At 46.5% G+C, this 23,689-nt stretch overlaps 1 protein-coding gene across 1 annotated transcript in view; it reads left to right on the top strand.

Moving 5' to 3' along the window:
* Positions 1–23,689, top strand: part of DSCAM (DS cell adhesion molecule) — a 1,000,736-nt gene that overhangs the window by 698,215 nt on the left and 278,832 nt on the right. The window contains exons 16-17 of the mRNA XM_069202587.1: positions 371–441; positions 10,686–10,926. Coding sequence (XP_069058688.1) covers positions 371–441; positions 10,686–10,926 — 312 coding nt within the window. The remainder of the gene's footprint in view (positions 1–370; positions 442–10,685; positions 10,927–23,689) is intronic.

The following is a 23,689-nucleotide window of genomic DNA, read 5'->3' as shown; positions in this document are numbered from 1 at the left end:
TGGGCACCTTACTCATGAAGGCGCCTTTGCATGTTAGAAGGTAACCGATACACTTGCCTTATCCTATTGAAGCGATGCACTACTTTGCACCTGTGTATATTTCAGGGATTGTGTAGCACAAACCAAGCTACAGAGCAGCAGAGCTCTGAACAAAAGGCTGGATGGATGCTGAAGAAGGTGGATCCGGTGGGCAGTTTGATCTGGATAGGGAGTGGGAGAGGACAGGAAGTGATTACTGGGATATAGTGACAATGGGTTCAACAAGAACGCCCATGTTCCAGCTGATTTCCACAATTATTGCCCATTGCTACTTCCTGTGTGTTTGTATACTGTGTTGTGAATTTTTAAACATATTTTGGCTTTTTTTCAGCTCCAGATGGGCCACCTCAGGATGTTCAGCTGGAGGCGGTGTCTTCACAAAGCATCAAAGTCTCCTGGAAGGTAGTGTGCTGCAAAACACCCAGACAATATTTATGAATCAATCTGTATTTGGAAACAGTTTGCATGCTATATGAAATCTCAGTAAATATTGGTAGTAAGAGTAGACAGCACCACAGTCATACTCATATAAAATGTGCTTAATTCAAACGAGAAAATAAAATAATCTTATTGTCCTGAAAAGTAATTATCATGCAAGCACGATATATTGAGATGGAATACTGAAAAGATTTCAGAGCACAAAATAGAAGTCTAGATACTTGTTTTCAGTTCAATAATCTACTAGTATGGACCGCAAACCTGTATGGGGCCCCTACTGGCAATGTGCTCAGGGCACATTGAGGTATACTCAGCAAACACTACCGGGGACACCACATTTGTTTTCTGTTTGAGAGTACATGTGAACAGAACTTTACGCATGCCTCTGTTACCAAGTACTTGATGAAAAATTACTTCGGTCTGGTCACCCTCCTGTCTGCCCCTTAGTGACAGTTCAGCCCTTGGTATTTTTGTGGCATCTAAGGCCCTCCTTGTAAGGGGGAAAATAAAATCAGTGATCTTAGGAAAGGCCAGTGTACGGCCAGGCCTGAATGAGCAGCACTGCCCTACTGAGCCCTCTTGATCTGTTCTAGTGCAACTTTCAACAGCTTTTCCAGGGCTACAAGATTATGGATGGAAAAACACTTTAAATGACGGTTGTCTTGGGGGGGATGGGTTAGTGCATACGCAAATTCCTACCAAGACCTTTTGTTATATTGTTGCTCACTTTTGTGCAAGTCTGGAACCCAAATTGTAGGAGGCTGGCCTGGTTCGTAGTGGGTACCTTGGGTACTTACACCTTATACCAGGTCCAGTTATCCCTTATTAGTGAAATGTAGTAGTGTTCTAGCAGCTTAGGCTGATAGAGGTAGCTATAGCAGAGCAGCTTAGGCTGAACTAGGAGACATGCTAAGCTCCTGCAATACAACTTATAGTTACAGGGTACTTATACACAAGTAAAGACAATACTCAGTGTTACCAAAAATAAAGGTATTTAGTTGGGTGACACAGTACCAAAAATATCTTAGAGACAATACTCCTTCTGGAGGTAAGTATTATACACAATATATACACTAGACACCAAAATTAGACAACTAACTAGTCATAGAACAATTCAAACAATACAAAATGTTATAGATTGCAATGGGAGAAAATAGGTCTAGGGGCAACACAAACCATATACTAAGAAAGTGGAATGCCCCCCTAGACAAGTGTAGTGTGTGCAGAATTGCTGGGAGAGTAAGAATACAGTAAAGGTAAGTAAATTACCCCACCCCAGAGCCAAGAAAAGCAGGAGTAGAGTACTGCAAGTTTCCTTAGGACACACTACACCTCGTGATTGGGATTTTGCAGCAGCCAACCAAGTCTGCAAAGAACAACTGCTGGATTCTTGGACCTGAAGACCTGCAAAGGAAGGGGACCAAGTCCAGAAGTCAGAAGAAGTTCCAGGAAGGACAGAAGCCTCTGCCAACCCAGAAGAGGGTGCAAAAGAAGAGTCCACTGTTAGTCAAAGACTGCAGAAATGCACTCTAGGATGATGCCAGCGGGTTCCTGCATGATGCAAAAGATGTCCTACGGCGTGAAGATCTTTGCAGATGTGATTTCGTGTTGAAAGTCACCAACAAGCCTTGGCTACGACAAAAGTGTGTTTTGCTTCAAAATGGCACTGGATGGCCCCAGGAGGGACCTGAGGGCCTCAATTCTATGTGAGGAGGAAGAGGGGGCTCTCAGCACTTTAGAGAGCCCTCAGGATGCCAGCCAGCGACCCCAGAGGTCCCGGGACACGGGGTCAAAGGAGGTGCAAAATGCGGTTGCAGCACAACAAAGGAAGGTCCCACATCGCGGGAGAACAACTCAGCGAGTTGAGCATCACAGGATGGAGTGCTGGAGACCTGGGCCAGGCTGTGCATGAAGGAATTTTGCAAAGAGTGCACAGAGGCCTCAGGAGGTGAAGAAGATGCAGTACACCGGGGTACCATTGCTCTCAGGGAAGGCAAGGTCTTACCTCCTCCAAATTGTGTCAGCAGGACCTCAGGACAGTGTATGTCGATGATGTCTACCCTCTGTGTCCTTAGGAGCACGCTCGTCTCTGTGAGAGGAGTCCCAGGGTACCGGTCGTCATCTTGGAAGGTGCCTGCTTGGAGCAGGGGAGTGACTCTGTCACTCCACGGAAGATTTCTTCGGTTCTTCTGGTGCAGTATGAAGACAGGGAGTCCCCAGAGCATGCACATCATGGAAACCGTTGCAGTTGCTGACTTGGACCTGAGGTTGCTAAAGAAAAGTGTCTCTTATAGACACTTTGTTGCAGTTACAGCATTTCTTGGAGCAGGCTGCATTTGATCCGAGGTCAGAGGATGCTGAAGTAGTTGCAGAGGATTCCTGAAGGAAACTTGCAACCAGAATCTGAAGAGAACCCACAGGAGAGACCCTAAATAGCCCTGAGAGGGGGATTGGCTACCTTATCAGCTAAGGAACTATCAGGAGGGGTCTCTGACGTCACCTGCTGGCACTGGCCACTCAGAGGCCTCCAGAGTGCCCCCACACCTTGCAAAGCAAGATGGCTGAAGTCTGGGACACACTTTCCTGGGATTGGGCTGCCCAGACCCCAGGAGGGCAGAACCCTGTCTGTGAGGTGGCAGCAGCTGTAGCTGCAGTGCAAGCCTCAGAGAGCTGGTTTGGCAGTCCTGGGGGTCCATGGTGGAGCCCCCAGGATGCATGGAATTGGCTCCTCAATACCAGATTTGGAATGGGGGGACAATTCCATGATCTTAGACATGTTACATGGCCATATTCGGAGTTACCATTGTGAACCTTCATATAGGTATTGACCTATATGTACTGCACATGTGTAATGGTGTCCCCGCACTCACAAAGTCCGGGGAAATGGCCCTGAACTAGATGGGGGCACAACTTTTGTTAGGGTGAACACTTAAAGCAACTACATTAATCTTAGCTCAACCCACATGTAGCGATAGCACAGAGTAGGTCAGATTAACCTACAGCAATGTGTAGAGTATTTATGCAGTACCAAAACAGTAATAATGTCAAAAGGCAAAAATAAAAATCCCAAAACGAATTAGAGAATTAGACTAAAATTTCATAAACAAAATCACACTAAAATGTGAAAAATTTAATAAGGCGAAGCAGAGATATAAATTTTTAAAGGTTTAGGTAGAAATAGTGGGAAAAAGTGCAAGGCACCAATGATAGCCTATGGTCACAATACACTGGAACCTAGGAACAATTTGAGGCCATCTGCAGTGGAGCACAGGGTGGATACATTTACCAAGTTCATCCTGGTCAAAGACTTTACCTTGTGGCTTAGGGCCTCATTTATATGCTGGTAATATGTGTACTCCGTCGCAATGGTGATGGAGTATGCATACCTCAACATGAAGGTCCGCCCACCCAATTGAAATGTGAGTGGGCGTTTGGTTTGGCCACGGCAGTGACTACTCCGTCACTGCCATAGCCAAACCTCCCTCTACAGTCGAACGGGGTAAGGGCCGTCAGAGAAATGGCTACACCTGGCTAATTTGGATGGGTGGAAATGTAGTCATGTTTTTACTGTCGGTTACAGCAAACGCTAGTGGTAATGGATAGTAAAAACTAAATAATTCTCCCACTGCCATGGAAAATGTCTCCCATGGCGAGGGGAGTATTACTTCTTTTATTTTCAAAAAGTAAATCCTGGATTCTCGTTTTGAAAATAAATAAAAAATACTCTTTGGTACAGGGTTGCATCATGCAGATGCAACCTTGCACCAAACAGCTGATTGCATTGACAGGAACTACAGTGAATGCAGTTCCTGCCAATGCCTTATAAATGACTACTGGCTTGGTGCTCATTTATAAATTTGGCGGACGGCCCTTAAGTCATGGGGACAGAGATATTTACTCTACCTCATGGCAGAACAGTGGGCTGTCCACCAATATATAAATGAGGCCCTTAGTCATTTGAGTCCCAATCAACCATAGTACTCTTCTAAAGCTATCTAAGACCTCTGTGGAGGCACTTAGAGGCTCAGAGGGCATCTGGCAGAGGCCAACAACAGGGTCCTGTCCAGGTCAAGGTGCCACTACTCTGCTGCGTACTTCCAGGAAAAGGTGCTTTGCATCTTGTTGTCTCCTTGTAACCACAGAGGTCAGTCAACTGATCCTTGGATTCCACTTCTTTGCCCTGGGTACAAGAGGGAGAAGGTCTAATTCTTCACAGCTCCTCTCAGGTTACAGACAGCAGGTCCAGTCCTATTTTGATCCTCCTCAGGTACAGAAAGTATTCTGAAGAGGGTTCATATGGATGCCACACGTATGTCTGGCACCAACTAGTGGGTGGAGATGACCCCGAGCCCCTCTCTAACCAATGCAGTAAACACTCCCATGCACTGACCTACCCACTTTTGCAGTAGCTTCTGTTTGCCCTACTACAAACAGGCCCATAATGCCATGTCAGGACATTTTCAAGGTGGCAGAAGTCTTTGGCCACACTAAACGTGAGCTCTGAAGACTGATGGTGTGCATGGGGTGTGAACTAGAGTGAACCTAGTGCCTTTCCACATTCTAACACTAAAATCCTGTTTGATGTTGTCACTGTACCCACAACAAACTCAGGTGTCTTGTAGGACAAAAACAGGGTCCTTCAGCAACCTGACAGGAGATCCAGAAAAATTGTTTTGGAATCCTGGTCTCTCCCTTTCAAGTGCCCACCAAGTATTATATGCGACTCAGCAGACCGGTCAAGCAGAATTTGACACTGTGCTGTCAAAAGAAGGTGCACAGGCCCCACCCTGCATATTCTGTTTCGCTCAGAGGAGTCATCGCTACCCTGTTAAGGAAAGCCTATTGCTTGCTCCTGTGAAGCATTTCACACCTCTTTAAGGCTGAACACAGGCTAAGAGCTGGCAGAGGCTTATGCTAATTAGCCTCACAACAGTTCAGGGAGGTAAAGGGTAACTTTGTAATGCTACTTTTCCAACTTTACCATTGAATTAGATTTTTGATAACTACATAAATAGTGAATTAATTAGATTTCTAGCTAGGTCCATTGCTGAAACACATCATTAGTGTTTCAATCCAGTTTTCTATGTCTAGGCCGGCGAAAGTGAAAATAGCTTTTAAGACCTTGTCACTGTAGAGACATAGTAATATTAATTTTCTACATGTCCCATTTTTAAATATCATACACCCTACCTTGTGCGCTACAAGACTTGAATAGGAGTGACTCACTTATATTGAAAAGGGGAGTTGTGCCTGGCAAAACGGGTTATTGGAACAGGTTGCACTGCAGCAGTCAGACTTGACCGGTCAGGAGCTCTCTGAACAGGAACTCAAGTAACCCCAAACTATTTCCAGCCTTGTTGTGCATCTTTAGTGGATTACAGTATAAGTCCTCTGTATTAACAACTCTGCCAATCCTGAAGGACCAAAGCCGTGATTTTATTGCCGCGGTTTTGGATGACACAGTAAGTGGCAAGGGACTAGGGACGTATTGGCAACTTAAATATACCAATTAGGAATAGGCAAATTCAACCATGTTAAAAAGGGGAGCACAGAATTGTACTACTGGTGAGTAGGGTAAAGTACATAGATTTCTAAAGCCAGCAAAAAAATAGGGTAAAAATTTGGGGGGATCTCACGCGGAAGATGGCCATTTCCTACAATATTGCTTTGGTTAGCATGGTTTGAAAGTCGGGTGGCTAATGGCTAAGAAAGAAGTTCCAACGCTGATGGATGTGAAGAGTTTTGGTAGGACACACTGGGCCAGTTTTAGATCTTGGCGAATGGGATACACTGTCTTAAACGTGACGGATATCCCATCCACTTTATTATGATCCTCATAGGATATATTGGGATGGTAATACGGCAGACTGGATATCTGTCACATTTGTGATGGAGTATTCCCCTCCTCCAAGATCTAAATCAGTCCTGCTGTTTGCACAACCAAGATGGCTCACTGGTTGACGTAAGTGATGAAAAGGTCTAACAACAAGGCTCAGGTGAAATTTGCATTCCTGAAATTATGCTGTTATACTGCATTGCTCAATTATGTGCCATTGATGGTAATAATCGGGAAACAAATTACAGCAAACACACAGGCACACTGTGAGTGATAGAGCATGAGTGGCTGTTGTTCACATTGCTTTTATTTTGCACAATATTTTTTAGTGCACCTTTGAATCCAAACTGCATGCAAGGATGCATTTCACGCTAAAATAAAGAACCAAGGGCCATATGCAGCCAAGGTTTTTACCCATTCTGTGTCTATGGGAAAAAGTATTCGTACATATGCCCCCAACACCAGTTTTGCATTTTGCATAACTAAAATGCAATTTCTTGTAATAAATCAGAAATGTCACTTAATTATGCAAAAGTAGATTACATAAATGTCATACACCTTACTAGTGATGAATCCGCGCATGCAGCACACTCATCCTCGTTCTGTTCAAGATACCTAACCAGAGACTCAGACCTTCAATGCTACAATAAAATCCAAACAAATCGCGACTCACGTTGAAAGATTAAAGTGAGAAATGGACCCTGCAGATCGCGATATACCTAGACTGGCATCTATGTTAAATAAAGACGTGTAAACGAGAACCATGATCAGTGTTAGAATGCAGCATTTAATTTCCTTCTCCTCTGCACATTCTTACTTTGACTTTCATTGTCCATGAAATCCCACAGAATTTTCAGAACCTTTCCCATCAGACACTTTCCTTGTCAGTAGCCTTAAATTTGAGTCTCAGAAATTCACCTTTGAGGCATGCTTATGATTTTGGGTCGACATAGCTTTTTCAGCAGCTGATCAATGGAACCATAACCAGTTTGACAATTTGGAAATCATTAAGGCCCTCATTCCAACCCTGGCGGTCATGGACCGCCAGGGTGGAGGGACACGGAAGCACCGCCAACAGGCTGGCGGTGCTTCCAGGGCCATTCTGACCGCGGCGGTAAAGCCGCGGTCAGAAAAGGGGATCCGGCGGTTTCCCGCCGGATTTCCCCTGGCCCGGAGAATCCTCCATGGCGGCGCTGCTTGCAGCGCCGCCATGGGGATTCCGACCCCCTTCCCGCCAGCCTGTTTCTGGCGGTTTACACCGCCAGAAACAGGATGGGGGGAACGGGTGTTGTGGGGCCCCTTGGGGCCCCTGCACTGCCCTTGCCACTGGCATGGGCAGTGCAGGAGCCCCCTAACAGGGCCCCAGCATGATTTTCACTGTCTGCATGGCAGACAGTGAAAATCGCGATGGGTGCAACTGCACCCGTCGCACCCCTGCAACACCGCCGGCTCCATTCGGAGCCGGCCTCTGTGTTGCAGGGCCTTTCCCGCTGGGCCGGCGGGCGCTCCTTTGGCGGACGCCCGCCGGCCCAGCGGGAAAGCCAGAATGGCCGCCGCGGTCTTTTGACCGCGGAGCGGCCAAATGGCGGTAACCATGACCGCCTAAGTCTCCAAGATTTTGTGGAGATGGTATTTTCGCTGCTTGGTACCCAAAGTTCATGATGCCAGCTACAGCCTTCAGGCATACGTTCTTATTTTACTTTTTAAACAAGTCTGCGTTACCTATGTTGGGCTGACAGATGGCATGTCATCGCCCTCCACCTACAACACTTTACACTCCTTGAAAATATTCACATCGAATTTTTATTCTTACTCCAGCATTTTGGCCACTAAGCCCCAATTCTGAGGATGAAATGACCTCGTGGAATTACATTCCACCCGATTCAGTGTGGAAGGATTTTCTAAACCTGGTTTGTACTGTTGTGGGAGAACCATATCCAGCATCTGGTAATTTTGGCTGGAAAAATCACAAGAGGATTTAGCTGCAGAAGGAGCTAAGCCTCATTCCTGTGTGTGTGTAATTTTTTTAATCTATTTTGATGGACACGAACAATGCTCATCCTGCTGGAAAAAACTTCCCTTTGGTCCTCTACTCTCTGTGCCTCCTTCCATATGCCTTACCCACCCAGACGTCCCCTTATAAATATACCACCTACTTAGAGCAGGTTGAAAATGTATGCTTTCAAACCCAATAGAATTGGGAATTCCATGTGGTTCATGACCAGAAAAATCTGTCCCACATGGTAGCTCCCCAATCCACTTGGTTTTACTCATAGTTACATAGTTCTGGTAAAGATTTACAGTACAGTAAGTGTAAAGTATCATACAGTTTTACCACTGCCCTAGTACTGTGCGACTTGTAATCAGGCCATTAGTGCAGATGTGCATGTTGTGTGTACAAAATACACTGGGACTCTTCACCAATAGTCAACAAGTTTTAATTTGTGTGTGTTCACCTGGTTCCCAGTGACAACCCTTCCTGCCACAACCTAGGAAAAATTCAAGTGGTCCACCCATATTGCTAAACGTACCACTGTGTAAAATCCATCCAACATACCATTTTTCCATAGATGTATTTTACATCAGTGGAAGCAAATGCCTGCAAATCATGATAACATGAATGGGGATTTGTCACTTTTGATTTCCAACATCTTTAATCAACTGGTTAGCACCAAAAATCAGCCAGGCCAAAATTTCCATGCGAGGCATTACATCTGTCATCTGTGATGAACTTGCAACCTGCTCAATTTTAATATTCTATTTTTCTAAACTGGTGTGGGAGCCTTTTGTGGTGTGTTTTCACTGTGTTACTTGATACATTGCCTCTGAGTTAAGCCTGACAGCTCTGTGCCAAGCTACCGGAGGGTTGAACACAGGTTAATTTGGGGTTGGCTTGTGACTTCCCCCTGACAAGGATCATGGTTCCCGCTTGAGCAGAGTTTCACCTCTCTCAACCAATCTCTTACAACACGTCTTCAATTTTTATGATGTGCAGTCTCGTTGAGAGAAGTGAAGTCATCAGTCGCACAAGATGTGCACGGCTGACTGGAAAGCTAAGATTGCAAGTTAGTTACGTTGGTTGTCGTGCCCTGCGAGAGCTGAGCAGGATGCATCAGTTGAAGTAGGTACCAGGCAATAATGATTGTTAGCTACCCACTTCTTTATAACTGTGAGGAATGGTAAATAATATCCTTGGCCCATTTTAGCGCTGGTGACACCCAGTGCGACAATATTTGTTTACGCTCCCCCCAATGACCACCTTCGCCACAGATTTCCTCACTACCACCCTTCAACAGTGCCCTTAAGTCTTCATAACCACTATCTCTAAGATGCATTTAATTAGTTTTATAGCGCCACTCATACTAGTGTAGAGTGTCAGAGCACTTTACATCACAAACATGTTACACAGAGGCAAATCATTTATATGTGTGTTAATCAGTGTATAGGAAATGTTACATAAGACAGAGGACTAGAAGGCATGGGGGCACAACACCCATACCGGTAGGCAGTATAATTTAAGAGTGTTGATCTGGAGAAGCACAAACTTACAATTTAAAAAGTGCCACCATTGTTGGGGGGTTGCTTTACTAATAAGAATTGATTTCTACCCAAATGAAGCCTTTTTGCAACATTAGGATAACAAAAGACTGGGGAAAAAATCATAACATAATCTACACCTTGCAGTTTCCACGCATTTCTTTGGTGGCAGTTTCTATCTCACTGTTCTATGTTAGTACTTTAACTTATAAACTGCAAGTAACTATCTCTTTAAAAAACAGTAACCCATTGACCTATTTACATGATATGGACTTTGTGATCTGCAGGGTACACGTTCTTTGTAGCAGGCATATTCACCCTCTGTGCTAACTTATGACGAGTTAAAACTTCCACCAGACAAAACTCCAACTCTCATGACCCAGCAGTTCCCTTTAATCACCGAGTTATCTTAATGTTTTTATTGTTTCCTGGAAATTGGTGGAGGCAAGGAATGTGGCAGCAGGTGCTTTTCAAACCATAATATACTTGCAAACAAAGGGCCCTCACCCAAAGTCAATGCCCGGTGCGGTGGTACCTGTCGCACCGCCCTAGCCCCTTGCTTCCTGTAGGGTAGGGCAGTAACACTTAGACAACTTCATCTTTTTGATCTAACTGTTTATTTAAACATAATGGGAGGAGTACATACGTGCATTGCTGCATATACAGATAGCATCATACATGGTAGCGAATTCATGACCTTTAAACTATTTACAAATAAAATTAGTCATGACATCCTCTTTTCGTCGAAGCATATCTAATCATTCAGTATGATGTTGAGAATGCCGCTGATGAAAAATTAGATCCTTCCTTATTTGTCATTTTTTATCCCTTTCAGGCAACAAAAAAGTACTTACAGAATGGGATAATCCGTGGTTACCAGATCGGTTACCGGGAGTACAGCTCAGGCGGTAATTACCAGTTCAACATCATCAGCGTTGACACCACTGGGGACAACGAGGTGTACACGCTGGATAACCTGAAGAAGTACACCCAGTATGGAGTGGTGGTGCAGGCCTGCAACCGGGCAGGCACAGGCCCATCGTCTCAGGAAATAATTGTCACCACCCTTGAAGATGGTAAGTTAAGCCTCCTCTTACACCGCTCATCTGGAAGACTGTGGAGAGGAACTCTTTAACTTTTTGCTCCAGGGAGGAAATCACCAACATTTCCCATTTGCCCTGAGCAGCCGGAAAGCATTAGCGGGAGGGTGTGGAGGGGGGTACGTGAGTAGGGGAGCATTGGGTTATGCTTGCCTGTCTGGGAGGAAGGGGGGGGTCACTGTCTGCCCCTCCCATGCTGCTGGAGGGTTTAGGCAGGCCTCGGGCTGTACAGCTGCCCAAAGCCCCTACAGCAGGCAGGACAGGGCAGATCTCTTCCGGCCCAGAATGATCAGGTACTGAGATTGCAGCCCTGCTAATTATGGGCCTGGAGACACTTGTAGTTGCAGGTGATGTAATTCTGGTAGGAATTTTCACTCTGGGTGAAATTGCAACAAACTAACAAAATGGAACACCTCTGAGTGTCTTGTTTCGATTCAGTTTCACAGGAGCTTGTTGTGATAAAGCACACCTTATTAGCTACCCTGTATGGTGTAGCCAAAATAACTCAAAGTATTCTTTTTAAAGGACCTAGCAATAATTAGATATAATAGTTATAAAAAAGAAACAATATAAACAAGATAAATATATATATATATATATATATATATATATATATATATATATATATATATATATATATGTGTAGATAAAGCTATATAGATAAATAGATATAGTTATAATTCATGTTTTGAGATGCACTGAGAGACAGTGGCACAGAAACTACAAGAAATATGTTATCACTTCACATGTAAAAACAATACAAAAATGTTAAAACATCGTTGGACCTTTTACCACATCATAAAAATGAGAATGCAGAAAGTGCTCAATATAAATGCAGCCAATTGATGACAAACGCTGATGTTTTGGTCAAGTTAGCAATTTGTAAAAACCATTACCAGGACTGACATGTTAACCCAAGCAATTTGGTGCCACTGCTGAAAACACAAATTACAAATGTATATATTTGTTATAGCCCCACCTTAATGTTCACATAAAAAACATACATTGTATTCAATTCCATAAAGCAAACGTCTCAAGAAAAATTGTACACGTTCATTGTGTTAACTGTAGGAAAGTACCATCTTGCCTGGCATGTTACCCCCATATTTCACTGTATATATGTTGGTTTAGTGTATGTGTCATTGGGACCCTGCCAGCCAGGGCCCCAGTTCTCATAAGTGTGCCCTGTATGTGTTCCCTGTGTGATGACTAACTGTCTCACTGAGGCTCTGCTAACCAGAACCTCAGTGGTTATGCTCTCTCTTTGCATTCCAAGTTGTCACTAACAGGCTAGTGACCAATTTAACCAATTCACATTGGCATACTGGAACACCCTTATAATTCCCTAGTATATGGTACTGAGGTACCCAGGGTAATGGGGTTCCAGGAGATCCCTATGGGCTGCAGCATTTCTTTTGCCACCCATAGGGAGCTCTGACAATTCTTACACAGGCCTGCCACTGCAGCCTGAGTGAAATAACGTCCACGTTATTTCACAGCCATTTACCACTACACTTAAGTAACTTATAAGTCACCTATATGTCTAACCTTTACCTGGTAAAGGTTGGGTGCTAAGTTACTTAGTGTGTGGGCACCCTGGCACTAGCCAAGGTGCCCCCACATCGTTCAGGGCAAATTCCCCGTACTTTGTGAGTGCGGGGACACCATTACACGTGTGCACTGGACATAGGTCACTACCTATGTACAGCGTCACAATGGTAACTCCGAACATGGCCATGTAACATGTCTAAGATCATGGAATTGTCTCCCCAATGCCATTCTGGCATTGGGGAGACAATTCCATGATCCCCCGAGTCTCAGGCACAGACCCGGGCACTGCCAAACTACCTTTCCCGGGGTTTCACTGCAGCTGCTGCTGCTGCCAACCCCTCAGACAGGTTTCTGCCCTCCTGGGGTCCAGCCAGGCCTGGCCCAGGAAGGCAGAACAAAGGACTTCCTCAGAGAGAGGGTGTTACACCCTCTCCCTTTGGAAAAAGGTGTCAGGGCTGGGGAGGAGTAGCCTCCCCCAGCCTCTGGAAATGCTTTGATGGGCACAGATGGTGCCCATCTCTGCATAAGCAGTCTACACCGGTTCAGGGATCCCCCAGCCCTGCTCTGGCGCAAAACTGGACAAAGGAAAGGGGAGTGACCACTCCCCTGACCTACACCTCCCAGGGGAGGTGCCCAGGGCTCCTCCAGTGTGCTCCAGACCTCTGCCATCTTGGAAACAGAGGTGCTGCTTGCACACTGTACTGCGTGGTCAGTGCCAGCAGGTGACATCAGAGACTCCTCCTGATAGGCTCTTACCTGTGTTGCTAGCCTATCCTCCTTCCTAGGTAGCCAAACCACCTTTTCTGGCTATTTAGGGTCTCTGCTTTGGGGAATTCTTTAGATAACGAATGCAAGAGCTCATCAGAGTTCCTCTGCATCTCTCTCTTCACCTTCTGCCAAAGGATCGACCGCTGACTGCTCAGGACGCCTGCAAAACCGCAACAAAGTAGCAAAGACGACTACTGCAACCTTGTATCGCTGATCCTGCCGCCTTCTCGACTGTTTTCCCGGTGGTGCATGCTGTGGGGGTAGTCTGCCTCCTCTCTGCACTAGAAGCTCTGAAGAAATCTCCCATGGGACGACGGAATCCTCCCCCTGCAACCGCAGGCACCAAAAGAACTGCATCACCGGTCCTCTGGGTCCCCTCTCAGCACGACGAGCGTGGTCCCTGGAACTCAGCAACTCTGTCCAAGTGACTCCCACAGTCCAGTGACTCTTCAGTCCAAGTTTGGTGGAGGTAAGTCCTTGCCTCCCCATGCTAGACTGCATTGCTGGGTACAGTGTGATTTGCAGCTGCTCCGGCTCCTGTGCACTCTTCCAAGATTTCCTTTGTGCACAGCCAAGCCTGGGTCCCCGACACTCTAACCTGCAGTGCACAACCTCCTGAGATGTCCTCTGGCGTCGTGGGATCTCCTTTTGTGACTTAGGGTGAGCTCCGGTTCACTCCTCTTCGTAGTGCCTGTTCTGGCACTTCTGCGGGTGCTGCCTGCTTCTGTGAGGGCTCCCTGTCTTGCTGGGCACCCCCTCTGTCTCTTCACACAAGTGTTGACATCCTGGTCCCTCCTGGGCCACAGAAGCATCCAAAAACCCTAACCGCGACCCTTGAAGCTAGCAAGGCTTGTTTGCAGTCTTTCTGCGTGGGAACACCTCTGCAAGCTTCTTCACAACGTGGGACATCCATCCTCCAAAGGGGAAGTTTCTAGCCCTCTTCGTTCTTGGAGAATCCACAGCTTCTACCATCCGGTGGCAGCTTCTTTGCACCCTCAGCTGGCATTTCCTGGGCATCTGCCCAATCTCGACTTTGTCGCGACTCTTGGACTTGGTCCCCTTGTTCCACAGGTACTCCCGTCCGGAAATCCACTTTGGTTGCATTGCTGATGTTGGTCTTCCTTGCAGAATCCCCCTATCACGACTTCTGTGCTCTCTGGGGAACATGGGTACACTTTACACCTACTTTTCAGGGTCTTGGGGTGGGCTATTTTTCTAACCCTCACTGTTTTCTTACAGTCCCAGCAACCCTCTACGAGCTCACATAGGTTTGGGGTCCATACGTTATTCGCATTCGACTTTTGGAGTATTATGGTTTGTGTTGCCCCTATACCTATGTGCTCCTATTGCAATCTATTGTAACTATACACTGCTTGCATTACTTCATTTTGCTATTACTGCATATTTTTGGTATTGTGTACATATATCTTGTGTATATTTGGCATCCTCATACTGAGGGTACTCACTGAGATACTTTTGGCATATTGTCATAAAAATAAAGTACCTTTATTTTTAGTATATCTGTGTATTGTGTTTTCTTATGATATTGTGCATATGACACCAGTAGTATAGTAGGAGCTTTGCATGTCTCCTAGTCCAGCCTAAGATGCTCTGCTATAGCTACCTTCTACCAGCCTAAGCTGCTAGAAACACCTCTTCTACACTAATAAGGGATAACAGGACCTGGCACATAGTGTAAGTACCCCTTGGTACCCACTACAAGCCAGGCCAGCCTCCTACATTGGTCGTGCAGCGGTGGGATAAGTACTTGCAACTACTTACCACTTTGTCATTTTGTACTTTTCATAAGAGAAAAATATACAAAACAAGTTCAGTGTATGTACACCTAACCAAAAAGTTTTGCTTTTCTTCTCTTACTCTATTGCTAAGTGCTGAAAAAGTACCTCTAAACTTTCAAAAAGTTTCTAAAAAGTTTAAAAAGTTTTTTTTCTGTTTCCTTAAAAAGTCCTGAAACTTTTTCTTTCTTGCATCTGTCCCCAAACCTTTTTCTATCATGTCTGGTACAGGTTCTACTCTTGATCTGGCCAGAACTGCTTATGATAACCTTAGCTGGAAAGGGTGGAGGAGTCTCTGCATTGATAGAGGTTTAGGGGTAGGGAAGAATCCCTCTAGAGAATTGTTAAATAACATGCTCATTGAAAATGATAAGGCCTTAGCTGGCACATCAGTTGAGAAGTTAGGAGATGGTTCACACTCTGATTCTGGGGAACCCCCAGTAAGACTTTTAGATGGTATCCTTCCCAACTTGCCCCTTAGCAGACCACCTAGCATAACTGGTACTAATGTGAGCTCTCATCACAGTAGGGATGTCATTCCTGCAGGCCAGGTTGTTAGGGTGCCAGCTGTTAGGGACAATTCTCCCTCTGCTCATTCACACCATTCTTCTGTGTCAAAGCATGCCCAACCCACCCACCCTGATGACAGAATGTTAGAAAGGGAGCTCAATAGATTGAGAGTGGAAGAGTCCAGGCTGAAGCTTAAACAGCAACAGCTGGCTCTAGACAGGGAATCTTTAGACTTAGAAAAAGAAAGACAGAGGTTGGGGTTAGGACCCCATGCTAGCAGCAGCAGTATTCCAGATAGTAATCCTGTGAAAGAGCATGATTCTAGGACTCTGCATAAGATAGTTCCCTCTTACAAGGAGGGGGTTGACATTAACAAGTGGTTTGGTTTGCTGCACTTGAGAGGGCCTGTGTTGTACAGGGGGTCCCTCAAAGGCAGTGGGCTGCTATCCGATGGCTATCTTTCATTGGAAAGGGTAGGGATAGGCTCCTTACTGTGAAGGAAAGTGATGCCAATAATTTTACAGTTTTGAAGAATGCACTCTTGGATGGATTTGGCTTAACCACTGAACAATACAGGATTAAGTTCAGAGAAACCAGAAAAGAGTCCTCACAAGACTGGGTAGACTTTGTTGACTATTCAGTGAAGGCCTTGGAGGGGTGGTTACATGGCAGTAAAGTTTCTGACAATTAAAGCCTTAATAATCTGATCCTGAGAGAGCATATTCTGAATAACTGTGTGTCTGATTTGTTACACCAATATCTAGTGGACTCAGATCTGACCTCTCCCCAAGAACTGGGAAAGAAGGCAGACAAATGGGTCAGAACAAGAGTGAACAGAAAAGTTCATACAGGGGGTGACAAGGATGGCAAGAAGGATGGTAAGTCTTCAGACAAGGGTGGGGACAAATCTAAAAATGAGTCTTCATCAGGCCCACAAAAACACTCTGGTGGGGTGGTGGGTCCAAATCCTCTTCTAATCAAGTAAAGAAACCATGGTGCTATTTATGTAAATTAAAAGGCCATTGGACAACTGATGCCAGTTGTCCAAAGAAAAGCACCAAGCCTCCCACTGCCACAACCCCTACTGCTACACCTAGTGTCCCTAGTAATAGCAGTGGTGGTGGGAGCAAACCTACTAATAGCCAATCAAAGGGAGTAGCTGGGCTCACTTTTGGTAATTTAGTTTGGGTTGGTCTTGTTAGGGAGACCACAGAGGCTGTGTTAGTCTCTGAAGGAGCCATTGATTTGGCCACCTTGGTTGCTTGTCCCCTTAATATGGATAAGTACAAGCAACTTCCCTTAATAAATGGTGTTGAGGTTCAGGCCTACAAGGACACAGGTGCCAGTGTTACCATGGTAATAGAGAAACTGGTACACCCTGAACAACACCTACTTGGTCCCCAGTACCAAGTGACTGATGCTCATAACAACACTCTTAGCCACCCCATGGCTGTTGTAAATCTCAACTGGGGGGGGGGGGGTTACTGGTCCAAAGAAAGTTGTGGTTGCCTCAGATTTACCTGTAGACTGTCTGCTAGGGAACGATTTAGAGACATCAGCTTGGGCAGAAGTGGAGTTGGAGGCTCATGCAGCAATGCTGGGCATTCCTGGGAATATTTTTGCTTTGACAAGGGCTCAGGCCAAAAAGCAAAAAGGACAGGGTGACTTGGATCCTGGAACAATGGACCAAGTGCTCCCTAAAGCTAGGGTTAGTAAAGGTAAATCCCTACCTACTATCCCTCCCTCTACAGATGATTCAACTTCTGAGGAAGTTGAATTTCCCCCCTGTGCAGAACCTTCACCAGAGGAGCTGGACCAACCCATCACTTTCCTCTTCCTAGAACAAGCATTATCCTGTGTTTCTTAAAGAACCCACAAATAGTATGGTGACCCATTGCCCAAATAGAATGGCTTATTATATTATTATGGTAAAATGTAATCTGCAATAATTGTGGGACAAGATATTTTATTCACTTTACTTCATCTCCATTTCGGGAACTCTATTTCTCTAGTCTTTTGCTGAGCTTTTGGGTGGAGGGGGGCCTGCCAGGGAGGAGCTGAGTGTGGCACAGCAAACCTGTCCCACATTAGATGGTCTAAGACAGCAAGCTGTCAAACAGCAAAATGGGGATGTCAGTGACTCATATAGAGTTTACTGGGAGGACAACCTCTTGTATACAGAGGCAAGGGACCCTAAACCTGGAGCAGCCAGGAGATTGGTCATTCCCCTACAATACAGAGAGTTCCTCCTAACTCTAGCCCAAAACATTCCCTTGGCTGGACATCTAGGGCAAATTAAAACATGGGAAAGGCTTGTCCCCCTGTTTCATTGGCCTAGGATATCAGAGGACACAAAGGTTTTTTGTAAGTCCTGTGTCACCTATCAAGCTAGTGGCAAGACAGGTGGCACCCCAAAGGCTCCCCTTATTCCACTACCTGTGGTTGGGGTTCCCTTTGAAAGGGTAGGGGTTGGCATAGTTTGGGCCCTTGACCCTCCTATTGCTTCAGGCAATAGGTTTATCTTGGTGGTAGTGGACCATGCCACAAGATATCCTGAAGCAATTCCTCTAAGGACCACTACAGCTCCTGCAGTGGCAAAAGCCCTCCTGGGAATCTTTTCCAGGGTAGGTTTCCCAAAAGAGGTGGTATCAGAAAGGGGTAGCAACTTTATGTCTGCATACTTGAAGGCCATGTGGAAGGAATGTGGTGTAACATACAAATTCACCACACCTTATCATCCACAAACAAATGGACTGGTTGAGAGGTTTAATAAAAATCTCAAAGGAATGATAATGGGACTCCCTGAAAACCTCAGGAGGAGATGGGATGTCCTATTACCTTGCCTCCTTTTTGCTTACAGGGAGGTACCCCAGAAAGGAGTGGGTTTCAGCCCCTTGGAACTCCTATTTGGGCACCCTGTAAGAGGTCCTCTAACACTTGTAAAGGAGGGTTGGGAACAACCTTTAAAAGCTCCTAAGCAAGACATAGTGGACTATGTACTTGGCCTAAGATCCAGAATGGCTGAGTACATGAAAAAGGCCAGTAAAAACCTTCAGGCCAGCCAAGAACTCCAAAAGCAATGGCATGACCAGAAGACTGTTCTGATTCAGTACCAACCAGGGCAGAAAGTGTGGGTCTTGGAGCCTGTGGCCCCAAGAGCACTCCAAGACAAATGGAGTGGACCCCACATTATTGTTGAAAAGAAGGGAGAAGTCACCTACTTGGTTGACTTGGGCACTGCCAGGAGTCCCCTTAGAGTGGTCCATGTCAATCGCCTAAAACCCTACTATGACAGGGCTGATCTCACCCTGCTCATTGCAACAGATGAAGGACAGGAAGAAGAGAGTGACCCTCTCCCTGATCTCTTCTCTTCCACAGAACAAGATGCTCTAGTGGAAGGTGTAATTTTGGCAGATTGTCTTACTGCTGAGCAGTAACACCACTGCATAAATCTCCTGGGTCAGTTTTCTAAACTCTTTTCTACTGTGCCAGGCACCACTTCTTGGTGTGAGCACACTATAGATACTGGAGACAGCATGCCTGTCAAAAGTAAGATCTATAGGCAGCCTGACCATGTCAGGGACTGCATAAAACAAGAGGTTCAGAAAATGCTTGAACTGGGGGTGGTTGAGCACTCTGAAAGTCCATGGGCCTCTCCTGTGGTGCTTGTACCAAAGCCTCACTCTACAGATGGGAAAAGAGAGATGAGGTTTTGTGTAGATTACAGAGGTCTCAACCAGGTAACTAAAACTGATGCTCACCCTATACCCAGGGCAGATGAGCTCATAGATACACTGGCATCTGCCAAGTATCTAAGCACCTTTGATTTGACTGCAGGGTATTGGCAGATCAAGTTATCAGAGGATGCTAAAGCAAAAACCGCATTTTCGACTATTGGAGGGCACTACCAATTCACAGTAATGCCCTTTGGTTTGAAAAATGCACCTGCCACTTTTCAGAGGTTGGTGAATACAGTCCTGCAAGGGTTGGAGGCTTTTAGTGCAGCATATCTAGATGATATAGCTGTCTTTAGCTCCACCTGGGATGATCACCTGGTCCACCTATGGAAAGATTTAGAGGCCCTGCAAAAGGCAGGCCTCAATTTCAAGGCTTCAAAGTGCCAGATAGGGCAGGGGAAAGTGGTTTATCTGGGACACCTTGTAGGTGGGGAACAGATTGCACCACTTCAGGGGAAAATCCAAACTATCATAGATTGGGTTCCCCCTACAACTCAGACCCAGGTGAGAGCCTTCTTAGGCCTCACTGGGTATTACAGGAGGTTCATAAAGAACTATGGCTCCATAGCAGCCCCTCTTAATGACCTCACTTCTAAGAAAATGCCTAAAAAGGTATTATGGACAGCTAGCTGTCAGAAAGCTTTTGAGGAGCGGAAACAGGCCATGTGCACTGCACCTGTCCTAAAAAGCCCATGTTACTCCAAAAAATTAATTGTTCAAACTGATGCATCTGAATTAGGGGTAGGGGCAGTCTTATCACAACTCAATTCTGAGGGCCAGGATCAACCTGTTGCTTTTATCAGCAGGAGGTTGACCCCTAGAGAAAAGCGTTGGTCTGCCATAGAGAGGGAGGCCTTTGCTGTGGTCTGGGCACTGAAAAAGTTGAGGCCATACCTGTTTGGCACTCACTTCATTGTTCAGACAGACCACAAACCTCTACTTTGGCTAAAACAAATGAAAGCTGAAAACCCTAAATTGTTGAGGTGGTCCATATCCCTACAGGGAATGGACTATACAGTGGAACATAGACCTGGGAGTACCTACTCCAATGCAGATGGACTCTCCAGATATTTCCACTTAGACAATGAAGACTCATCAGGTCATGGCTAGTCTTATTGTCCTTCGTTTGGAGGGGGGTTGTGTAGGAAAGTACCATCTTACCTGGCATGTTACCCCCATATTTCACTCTATATGTTGTTTTAGTGTATGTGTCAATGAGACCCTGCCAGGCCTGGCCCAGGAAGGCAGAACAAAGGACTTCCTCAGAGAAAGGGTGTTACACCCTCTCCCTTTGGAAAAAGGTGTCAGGGCTGGGGAGGAGTAGCCTCCCCCAGCCTCTGGAAATGCTTTGATGGGCACACATGGTGCCCATCTCTGCATAAGCCAGTCTACACCAGTTCAGGGATCCCCCAGCCCTGCTCTGGCGCGAAACTGGACAAAGGAAAGGGGAGTGACCACTCCCCTGACCTACACCTCCCAGGGGAGGTGCCCAGGGCTCCTCCAGTGTGCTCCAGACCTCTGCCATCTTGGAAACAGAGGTGCTGCTGGCACACTGGACTGCTCTGAGTGGCCAGTGCCAGCAGGTGACGTCAGAGACTCCTCCTGATAGGCTCTTACCTGTGTTGCTAGCCTATCCTCCTTCCTAGGTAGCCAAACCTCCTTTTCTGGTTATTTAGGGTCTCTGCTTTGGGGAATTCTTTAGATAACGAATGCAAGAGCTCATCAGAGTTCCTCTGCATCTATCTCTTCACCTTCTGCCAAATGATCGACCGCTGACTGCTCAGGATGCCTGCAAAACCGCAACAAAGTAGCAAAGACGACTACTGTAACCTTGTATTGCTGATCCTGCCTCCTTCTCGACTGTTTTCCTGGTGGTGCATGTTGTGGGGGTAGTCTGCCTCCTCTCTGCACTAGAAGCTCTGAAGAAATCTCCTGTGGGACGAAGGAATCCTCCCCCTGCAACCGCAGGCACCAAAAGAACTGCATCACCGGTCCTCTGGGTCCCCTCTCAGCACGACGAGCGTGGTCTCTGGAACTCAGCAACTCTGTCCAAGTGACTCCCACAGTCCAGTGACTCTTCAGTCCAAGTTTGGTGGAGATAAGTCCTTGCCTCCCCACGCTAGACTGTATTGCTGGGTACCGCATGATTTGCAGCTGCTCCGGCTCCTGTACAGTCTTCCAGGATTTCCTTTGTGCACAGCCAAGCCTGGGTCCCTGACACTCAAACCTGCAGTGCACAACCTCCTGAGTTGTCCTCCGGCGTCGTGGGATCTCCTTTTGTGACTTCGGGTGAGCTCCGGTTCACTCCTCTTCGTAGTGCCTGTTCCGGCACTTCTGCAGGTGCTGCCTGCTTCTGTGAGGGCTCCCTGTCTTGCTGGGCGCCCCCTCTGTCTCTTCACGCAAGTGGAGACATCCTGGTCCCTCCTGGGCCACAGCAGCATCCAAAAACCCTAATCGCAACCCTTTCAGCTAGCAAGGCTTGTTTGCCGTCTTTCTGCGTGGGAACCCCTCTGCAAGCTTCTTCACGATGTGGGACATCCATCCTTTAAAGGGGAAGTTTCTATCCCTCTTCGTTCTTGGAGAATCCACAGCTTCTACCATCCGGAGGCAGCTTCTTTGCACCCTCAGCTGGCATTTCCTGGGCATCTGCCCAATCTCGACTTTGTCGCGACTCTTGGACTTGGTCCCCTTGTTCCACAGGTACTCTCGTCCGGAAATCCACTTTGGTTGCATTGCTGGTGTTGGTCTTCCTTGCAGAATCCCCCTATCACGACTTCTGTGCTCTCTGGGGAACATAGGTGCACTTTACACCTACTTTTCAGGGTCTTGGGGTGGGCTATTTTCCTAACCCTCACTGTTTTCTTACAGTCCCAGCGACCCTCTACGAGCTCACATAGGTTTGGGGTCCATACGTTATTCGCATTCCACTTTTGGAGTATATGGTTTGTGTTGCCCCTATACCTATGTGCTCCTATTGCAATCTATTGTAACTTTACACTGCTTGCATTACTTCCTTTTGCTATTACTGCATATTTTTGGTATTGTGTACATATATCTTGTGTATATTTGGCATCCTCATACTGAGGGTACTCACTGAGATACTTTTGGCATATTGTCATAAAAATAAAGTACCTTTATTTTTAGTATATCTGTGTATTGTGTTTTCTTATGATATTGTGCATATGACACCAGTGGTATAGTAGGAGCTTTGCATGTCTCCTAGTTCAGCCTAAGCTGCTCTGCTATAGCTACCTTCTATCAGCCTAAGCTGCTAGAAACACCTCTTCTACACTAATAAGGGATAACTGGACCTGGTACAGAGTGTAAGTACCCCTTGGTACCCACTACAAGCCAGGCCAGCCTCCTACAATAACATATACATATAATTAAATGATTAACACCATACATATCATAAGACTATTGTACAAGTTCAAGCAAGGGCTTGAGTCTCAGCGACCTAATCTATATAACACATTATTCTCATAGTAAATCAAAGTTTTTCTATACCATTAATTTTAATCGAGCAAATGTCTCAAGAATGATTTTTAGCAGCCATTGTAATAATATTTACAAATTATTGCTTCATACAAGGCTGAGGGACTGATTTAGCTCCAGGTAGGCAGAGTACCACCTGTCAGGGTGGTGGAGAGCTTAATGTCTGCCACCTCCACCACCCTGAAGGATGGTGTTTTGTCCTATTTAGAGATTGCCCATAGGTCATCTTTGTACATTGAAAGGAACTGCTGTGACGGGCAGTTCATTAGAAGGTACAAAAGGTTTAGGGGGTCATTCTGACCCTGGCGGTAAAATCCGCCAGGGCCAACGACCGCGGGAGCACCGCCAACAGGCTGGCAGTGCTCCCTTGGGCATTCTGACCGCGGCGGTACAGCTGCGGTCAGAAACACACCGCCGGTTTTCCGCTGCCCTGGGGAATCCTCCATGGCGGCGCAGCTTGCTGCGCCGCCATGGGGATTCCGACCCCCATACCGCCATCCTGTTCCTGGCGGTTTTGGCCGCCAGGAACAGGATGGCGGTATGGGGTGTCGTGGGGCCCCTGGGGGCCCCTGGGGGCCCCTGCAGTGCCCATGCCAATGGCATGGGCACTGCAGGGGCCCCCGTAACAGGGCCCCACCAAGATTTTCAGTGTCTGCTACTGCACCCGTCGCACCCCTTCCACTCCGCCGGCTCCATTCGGAGCCGGCATCCTCATGGAAGGGTGTTTCCCGCTGGGCTGGCGGGCGGCCTTCTGGCGGTCGCCCGCCAGCCCAGCGGGAAACCCAGAATACCCGCGGCGGTCTTTTGACCGCGCAGCAGTATTCTGGCGGTTCCAGCCAGGCCGGCGGCTTCCGCGCCGGCCGGGGTCAGAATGACCCCCTT

Source organism: Pleurodeles waltl, chromosome 8, assembly GCF_031143425.1.
Source record: "Pleurodeles waltl isolate 20211129_DDA chromosome 8, aPleWal1.hap1.20221129, whole genome shotgun sequence".
NCBI classification, from domain to species: domain Eukaryota; kingdom Metazoa; phylum Chordata; class Amphibia; order Caudata; family Salamandridae; genus Pleurodeles; species Pleurodeles waltl.
Note: the sequence above shows the minus strand (reverse complement) of the source record. Positions and strands in the feature narration are given on the sequence as shown.